Source organism: Erythranthe guttata, chromosome 5, assembly GCF_056151865.1.
Source record: "Erythranthe guttata isolate IM_541 chromosome 5, IM_541, whole genome shotgun sequence".
NCBI classification, from domain to species: Eukaryota; Viridiplantae; Streptophyta; class Magnoliopsida; order Lamiales; family Phrymaceae; genus Erythranthe; species Erythranthe guttata.
This window is the reverse complement of record NC_142537.1, coordinates 5,903,790-5,912,907: the sequence shown is the minus strand read 5'-3', so window position 1 is coordinate 5,912,907 and position 9,118 is coordinate 5,903,790. Positions and strand designations below refer to the sequence as shown.

General features: G+C 35.1%; 1 protein-coding gene across 1 annotated transcript; it reads left to right on the top strand.

Moving 5' to 3' along the window:
• The first annotated feature begins 211 nt into the window (after nt 1-211).
• On the top strand, nt 212-7,044 carry LOC105976755 (AT-hook motif nuclear-localized protein 8). The gene is made up of 5 exons (XM_088818730.1): nt 212-1,133; nt 1,233-1,285; nt 3,748-3,879; nt 6,187-6,348; nt 6,514-7,044. Exons 1-5 carry the CDS (start codon nt 512-514, stop codon nt 6,790-6,792), a joined length of 1,248 nt encoding a protein of 415 aa, XP_088674856.1. The 5' UTR covers nt 212-511; the 3' UTR covers nt 6,793-7,044.
• The last annotated feature ends 2,074 nt before the right edge of the window (nt 7,045-9,118 follow it).

Here is a 9,118-nt window from a genome sequence, read left to right as displayed (position 1 = left end):
TGGGTCAAAATTGAATAATTTGTGAATTGTGAGGTCAAATTGAGGTTAAATCGAATTAAAAGATGAAATTGATGTATATTAAAATGTGAAGGGGTATTTTAGTCTTTTACACATCTATAGACAATGTATGAATAAGTATCCCATGATGGGCTTATTTAAAATGTATCCTTGAAAAAAGGGAAGAATTTAAAAAAAAATTAAATATGAATTTATCCCAAAAAAACAATAGAAAAAAGCCCCAAACAATAAAAGATAAAAGAAAATATAAAACCCTAATTCTAAACCCCCCCCTCCTCACCCCAGGCAGGCCCCCTTCTTTCCCCCTGATCGCTCGACTCTCTCTCTCTCTCTCTCTAAACCTGCCCTGCCCAGTTTTCTTTCTCATCTCTGAAATTCTCTCTCTCTCTCTCTCTTCTCTCTCTCATCGTAATTATATATATTCAGATCGACCAGCATTTTCAATTTTCCGAATAAATGTGACTCTATTATTGACTTTTGATTTACCTTTCTCATGGATTCACAAGATTCCTCCGCTCCGCCACCCCACCACCACCACCACCACCACCAGCACCACCTTCACCACCCGCAGCAACCGTTCCCCTCACACCACGCCGTCCTAATGGCTCCCCACACTCAAACCCAACAACAACAGCACCCCTCCAACAACAACAATTCCTACCCACTACCTAACAACAACAACAACAATTCCTTCGCCAACACCACCACCTCCGCCGCCTCTAACCCCGCCATGATGCACCAACAGCAGCAGAACGCTCGCTTCCCCTTCAACTCCATGGCCGCCGCCGCCGCCGCTGCCGCTGCCGCCGCCGCCTCGCAAAAACCGCTGGATCACCAGTATTCCGATGGGTCGCCCTCGGGCAGCGGTGGTGGTTGGTTCAACATTGAGCCGGCGAGGAAGAAGAGGGGCCGGCCCAGAAAATACTCCCCTGATAACAGCATAGGCCTAGGTCTTTCCCCCGCCCCAGTCAACCAGATTACTTCTGCTGGCGGCGGCGGCCACGCCGATTCCGGTGGCGGCGGTGGTGGTGGTGGGACACCATCTTCTGAAACCTCCGCCAAACGCAACAGAGGCAGGCCGCCCGGTTCTGTGAAAAAGCAGTTGGATGCTCTAGGTTATGTTTCTATTTACCCTCTTTGATGATTTACTGTGCTTGTCAATATGTACATTTCTCTATGGTGGTGATCCTGACTTAACTCTTTCCGATGGGCAGGGGTGCCGGGAGTTGGTTTTACCCCTCATGTAATTACAGTAGAATCAGGAGAGGTAAACAAACTAAAAAGTTTCAGTTTTTTGAATATGTTTTATTCCAATTTGCTTGATTTTTGTCAGTGATTTAGGTAAGTTATATGTAAGCACAACGGCAAAGTGATTATCAAAGCACTTCGTTTGGTATTTATCTCTTAGACCCTCCTTGGTTATTTCGGCTGGAAATTCTATGATGACTTTAAATTTAACATTAATTATCAGTGATGAATAACTTTAAGATGATGTTTGAAGTTTTTTAGGTCGTGCGTTAAGAGTAATTAGATCTATTGTCTGTTTATTAAATATTGGGTAGCGACGTGTATAATCTGGTGCCTCCCAGTTGAGTAGGTTGCTAGTTTGTTTGATAAAACATAGTTATCTGAATTAAATTCATGTTATTTGCTAATAGTTTTTCGTAACTGCGTGGATTAAGATGACGTATGTCTTCTCATTTTCTATATGTAGAAAAGATTTTATCTTGCCTTTTCTGTTTATGTTATCTTACATATGGTGGTGAATGAAGAAATAAAGTTAAAGGTAGAAATCGAAGCCTTAGAAGACCATGAACCTAGGATTTAATGCTTTTCTTAGTTTGGACAATGAAATCTCTAACCTTATCCACGTCATATGTTAGTGTATTTGAAAAGATAGTATGTCACGTAAGGGTAATTAATCTTTCCGTTTATCCTTTTTGTGTTAGCATTGCAATAAAATTTCTCAGGTGAATATCTTACACGTTTACTACTGAAATTCTCCAATTTGGTAAACAACGTTTCTAGGTGAAAAAAACGGGTATTTCTATTGCTATCTCTGTTTGTAATGTGGGCGCTTATTGAGTTAAATAGACCTGTGCAGCAGTATCGTATTTCGGTATAGGATAGGGTATAGTTAAGTAGATATGTGATTACTGGTTTTCTCCAAGGCTATTGAGTGCTCTGATGCCATATTTAATGTTCGATTTCTCACTGACTTCATTTATGACTTAACTCTCTAGTATTTAGGATCTGCTCATCGGTTTAATGCGTAGATGCAATACGCCACGTATAATATACTATATATAACCTCGTAATCCCTAAACTATGTACAGATTTTCGCACATTGATATACTTAAGCAAACCTTAAACTTCTTTGACACTTCTGCCTGCACCATGACTTGGACAAGTACACTGAAAACAAGAGCATAAAGAAGGTCATATCCAAGTATGCTATTGAATATAAAGCTCAAAATTTCGTTGTGTTATTATCATTAAAATCTTAGCGCTCAAGCTAGGAGTTGCCCGCGACAGGAAATATTAGTTGTACTTCTTGCCAAACCCCAAGATATATTTTATGATTGGATGAAAAGGAAGCATCACTGTGAAGAACAGTGGAATGATCGGGCCAATTGTGAACATAAAAGTTTATCAAAGCCTGTATATTATTCCTACAATCTTATGATAAAAGTCGAGTCTTTTCGGTTTGACGAATGATTCCCATCAAATATGTAGAATTCGTTAATCTTGTGTCTGAAAGAACAATTGTAGTATTCTGAAAGGTTGAAAATCTCTATTTTATTTTGACAAAAAAAATGCCTCCGATGACTCAAATTTGTACTTGTTAATTAGTTTCTGAAAATCTAGATGTAGTATTCCTTATGTTGCAATATTTGGGCGCCCACTCGACTAGGTGAACAATTTTTAGACGAATTAGAAAGTGAAAGTGTGGGCATCTTTAAGCTGCTCTCTTCCCTTCAGCTTTGTTCCGACGCATAATTCCTTTTAAGTGAGTATAGTTTAGGTAAAGAAGTTATACTTCAGAAAAAAATGAGCCTTATATTGAGATGTGCAAGATGAAGCTGGCGTTGTTCATTTATGCTGAACACCAGTCAAACTCAATGTAATGTAAGAATGAAGAGCAGATGATTTTTATCCGCCTTTCAGAAACGTTAACATTGATAATACTTCTTGTTACTATGAGGGTTAGGTACTTTAGGCTTATATATAAGATTACCTATTACTCCCTCCAATTTTTTGTTAGTCGTTTAAGGTTTAGGCCATAGATTAAGAAACTCATTAAATAGCTTCCATTTTGACAAGAAAAGCAAACATTACCCTTTGTACGTATAATCTCAGCATTAATTGGTACGGCAATCCTCTCGTTAATTTCATGGTCATCTTCTCTCTCTACAATTAATAGTAAATTGTAAAAATAGAATTAATTATGCGTTGGACTCCTCAAATAACAACTAATACGTGATTTGTTTTTTCTTTTTTGGCTAAAGAGAAACCAAATGGTACGGATGTATTAACTGTCTTTATTTTTCTTGTACTCATGTATTAAAGGTAGGTACTTAGTCTCAGTAATTATCTGTACTACCAAATTTAACATTAACCTTACGTTTATCTCCGTTCTTTACTGAGGTTTCCTAAAGCATATCAAAGTTATCAATATAGACCAGTTTTTGCAATGAAAGAAAGGCTGAGAATGTGTTTGTTTTGTAGGATATAGCGTCGAAAATAATGGCATTCTCACAGCAAGGACCACGCACAGTTTGCATTCTATCTGCATATGGTGCTATCTGTAATGTTACCCTTCGTCAACCTGCAATGTCCGGTGGCACAGTTACATATGAGGTTTGTGCTGTTATCATATATATATTTACCTTACATTTGATGAAGCAGTATTGTTCTTATATCTGGAATACCTATATCTATAAAGTAAGATCTAAATATCTGCTAAATGTGGTAGATAATTCTCGTATTCATATTTCTTCGCTCGTTATCAATGAATACATAAAGGTAAGTATAACATCGACTCCTTCATATACTTTGTGAAGCTTAGATTTTACATATCGTGGAGGCGATGTTTCCATGTAATCTGTTAAAGAGTTTATTTCACTCACTCTCTATTGGTTTAAATTAAAAATGCTATAGCTACATGAAAATGATGACTGGATGTCGTCACATCTGGCAAGGAGCTTAAAAAGTCAATTTGATTTATCTTCGTCTATAAAATTTTAGACTGATTTATGAAGATAAATCGAGAAAGTGCATTTTTGTTTTGTATTTAGATAATTTGATTTAGTTCCCAGAGTTGCTGTTTTCGAGAAATCTGGCATTTTGTTACATCTGAAAAGTTTTATTACTGTTGTTGGTTGGGTTTTTACTGGAAAGGAAAATCTGAGCGTCTACAATAGTTTCAGTAGTAAAGTTGTTTTTATTGATTTAGTTTCACGATGCATGCCTTCGGTAGGATTAGGAAACACTATTGGACCATGTTGTTAGAATCTTATCATTCGATTCGATTTACACTCATCGTTTCAAATCTGTAAATAAATTTTAAATGTAAAAAAAGTTCTATTGAAGTAGTAAATCTTAAAAGTATTGAGATATATTTGTACAAGCATGATTTTACGATTCAAGAGAGTGTAATACATTTGAAGATAATTTTGATGAGAAAAAAAATATTTTAAATATAAAGAACACTACATGATAAATATTCATACTATCATAAATCCATAATACATTTCTAACTTCTCATTAACGCTTTTTCCGTCTCCAAATACTGCTCATCTCCAAGCGTAAACAGATAAATAGAATTGCAGTATAAGATATTTTTATTTTTTGTTATAATGCTTTATAATTTGTTTAAATGATAGGATATCATTTAAGCTTGTAATATATATAATATAATAGTTGAAAAAAAAATAAAAAATCTTAATATTTAAGAAAAAGATTTACGATTTTGGTTAAATAAGCTGGGTGTAGACTGTGGCCAGATATTGGTTAAATAAGCTGGATTTGGAAGATTGTTTAGCTCTTCTCACTGATAATGTACTTAAAACCTTAAACTACAATTGATAGTACCTATAATACCTAATACAATCCTGATTCAATTTGTTCCGTTTGTGATTATGGATGAACAAAGATTTGGAGTTTCAAGTAATACAGAAAAAAGAAATATAATTGGTTTTGGTATACTGGACTGGAATTAAAGGGTAAATTACCAAAACCCCCGAGTTAAGGTTGAATTACCACAAGACTCCTCAGATATTCATAATTACAAAAAAAAACTCTTTGAGATTTGTTGCCGTCGTACACTGTTTACCTTATGTGGTTAATCTGCGCAGAAATAGCAGGTAATCTTGATTACTTGAAAGTTTATTATAACAGTAAACTTGTATTCGATAGTGCCTAGTTTTATTTTTACCAATTTATATTTGCTCTATTCTTGTTCCATAATGCTTATCCTGGTAGTATTGTAATTTGTTAGCTAGCATTCCTTTATGTTTTTAATGTGCTAAGTAGGAAACTTTGATAGTGCACGTGGCATCCTCCAATGGGTTACATTTAGAAAGTTGTTTTTTACCAAGTGATGATGCTCTTAAGAAAATTAAAAGGGTCTCGTGCTGTGGTTTTCTCCAGGTCCCTGTCCTTTTATTCCGTCTTATATTTTGTTCATTAGCTAGATTACAAGTACAGATACAAGTACGGGCCTTGTTGAGGAGTCTTCACTTCTCAGGATTTTTAATGAACTTTTTTTTTCCTTGGTTCTTATCCCTTTCGATAGTCCTTTTTGTGCTGTCTGAAACATTATGCCAATAACTGTTCTCATTTGCATTTTTGGTATAGATACGCATCAATTTGAATTACATATGTGATTGATGTTGGTGAAAAATGCTTCCAAAGGCTTAATTAGCTCTTAAGATATTACGTTTGAATTCTTCGTCCTAGATGCCTTGAACATTCATTGGTTCAATGTTGAATTCTATATTAGGGGTCAATAATCATCGCAGGTGTAGAAATAATGCTTAAATTTGCCGGGCAGAGTTCAAAACCGAGTTAAATTTGCACCAAAGCTTGTGAGATGTTTTAATTTTATTATATGTTTGAGTTTATTGTTTAAGCGTGTCCAATAATGGTGGTGTCATAAATTTGCAGGGCCGGTTTGAGATAATATCTTTGTCAGGCTCGTTCCTAATGTCAGAGAGTAATGGTAGCCGAAGTCGAACCGGTGGTTTAAGCGTTTCATTGGCTGGCGCAGATGGTAGAGTCTTGGGTGGTGGAGTTGCTGGAATGCTCAAGGCTGCATCCCCTGTTCAGGTACTTGTTTTTTTTTTTTTTTTTTTTTTTTTTTTTTTTTTTTAATTTAATTAATTTATTATTATTATTATTGTTATTTATTTTTTCTTTTATCATGGATTCGTTCGCACTTCTCTCTCTTCGTTGCTATCTATTTATTTTTTTATTACTATTCTTCTTTTCCAGGTGGTTGTAGGAAGCTTCATTGCGGATGGAAAGAAGCCAAAGGCGGGTCCCACTTCGACCCCGCCATCAAATATGCTGAATTTCGGTGCGCCAGCGCCACAGGCTAGCCCTCCTCCAGGTGCATCGAGTGAGTCGGCTGAGGAGAATGATGATGGTAGTCCTCTTGAACGTGACTCGTCTGGACCTTACAGTACTAACGCTGGGCAGCAGCCAGTACAGAGTATCCCTATGTATGCAAATATGGGGTGGCCCAATCCCATAAAAATGCTTCCCGATTAACCGAACCTTTTATTTTTCTGCATGACGTAGGAACTTTGCTTTCGACCCCCAGATTGAGGTTTTTCTGTAGTTCTCTCTCTCTATCTCTCTCTTTTTTATTGTAGCTTTCTATTAGTAGTCTCTGGTATGTGCACGTTCTCGTATTACATATTCTCGGATATTGGGCTAATCTTATACTTCTTATTGCATGTGAAGGGAGCCACTTCAGTGTCGTTCACATTCTTGTTATTATATATCTATATATTTGATTTATCTTCTGTTTCTTGATTTTCTTTCTTATCCGACTGTGAACCTTGTAAGTTTTTATTTCCAACTGTGACCAACTGTTCTGTCGTGTTAAGGCAACCACGCCCTAGCTCGTGATGCGTCGTTGATATATATACATATGAACACACACACACACACATATATATATGTGTGTGTGTGTGTGCGTGTGTGTTCCGTTCGGTTCTGGTTAATTTTGGTGACGTGTCTGTTACATGTTACAGTGGAACTGCAAATTAAACGTACGGAATTTACGAAGGTGAAGTGAATATTTAGGAAAATAAAGTTGGTGCTAATACAAACTCACAACCATGTTGCAATAAATTGAAGACCAACAAACAGCAAATACAACAATTTGGTGTTGCTGCCAAACGATCATAAGATCGAAAGATCATGTTTATATATATATATATATATATATATATATATATATATATATATATATATATATATATATATATATATATATATATATATATATATATATATATATATATATATAGCATTGGTATGTCGTCAATTAAGTACAATAATAAACTTGATAGTTGATGCCGGTAGACTGATGTTTTACACTTTCTACACTGCTTCACATTTTCTTTCCCCACCAATTCATCAGTGCAAATCAATTAATTACTCAGTGAAGAAACACAATTTATTGAATTTAAATCGATATATTAGGAGAAATACTTATGGTGAAAGTATAGACTATAGTCTGTTAAAAAAACAAGGAATTATATCAATGCAATAGTTTGATCGTGTGTTTTTTCGGAAAATAATCTGAAGCTATGAAAAATTGTAGGAGACAATTACAAGAAAGAGTTGTCAGAGTGGTTAAAAATATTCAAATTTTGTGTTGTAGTTAAGCTTACACAGTGGCGAAGCCAGGATTTCTTCATTGGGGGGTCGAATACACATAAAAAAAATATAAATACAAAATAACGTAAAAAATTTAATGACTGCAACGACTGTTTCAAGAGTAACGAATTTAGTATATTATTATAGGATGGGCTTAAATTTTGGGGGTTCGGGGCAGTGCCCTTGAAAAAAAATGGATTTTTTCCCCTTTGTTCTTAAGAAAACCAGAAGATAGGAAAATAAATATTTAGTAGGTCTTTTTTTGCATTAATTAATTTGAATTTTGGGTGGACTAAATAATAAAAATTGAATGGAATTGTGTCCCTCCTTGCCTAGTGGTTGACTTGTCCCTAGTTCTAAGTCACGTAATACTTCTATAGTAGTGAGAAAAAAAATTGAAGGGGGCCGTGGCACCCCTGGCCCTACACTAGCTTGCCCACTGAGCTTACATCGTGTGCGGTTTTTTCCAGCGGTTTTGAGAAGTGAAAAAATAGCAGAATGGAAAATTGGCCAAAAATGCAGCACACGATGGGAGAAAAAAAAATGTTTGGGCCAAAACTTGAGTTAAAAAATCTTATATATAAAAGAAAGATATTTTGAACTAAAATCTAGACCTAAACCTGGGGTAATTTTTAAATTAATAATCTCTAATTTAAACACTAATTCCCTATATTTGCATATACCATGTTTCTAGTTTATTTATTTATATATTTTTATTTTTCTTTATCCACTCTAACCAACCACTTACTCATCATGGTAGAAGTTATCACACCATGATCTCAACCCCATTACCAATTTCATTATTCTATTTAAATTCACGAGAACTCCACAAAAAATCACATTTTATTTTGCCAAGCGTCTTCTTCCTGCTCGTTTAAAATTTTGTTCGTCTTCTTTTTCCTTACCAACATTTTCAACATTAGCAATTGCTTTCTACAGGTAAACAACACAATTATTTTTTTATATTTATTTTATATCATATGTTTAAATTTCACATCACATAATAGTTGCTAACGATTTTGATTTTTTTGTACAACTTAGGCATAATTTTTGTTGGCAATGAATCCCCGTATGTCAGCCATATGCCTTCACATAATGTTCATCTCTTTCATTGTTTGGTTGACCATGGTATTTTTCGTTTTCATAAACCTATTATGCCATTTATTTTTTATGTTGTAAACTCATTATGTTTTATCACTTCAAGGGT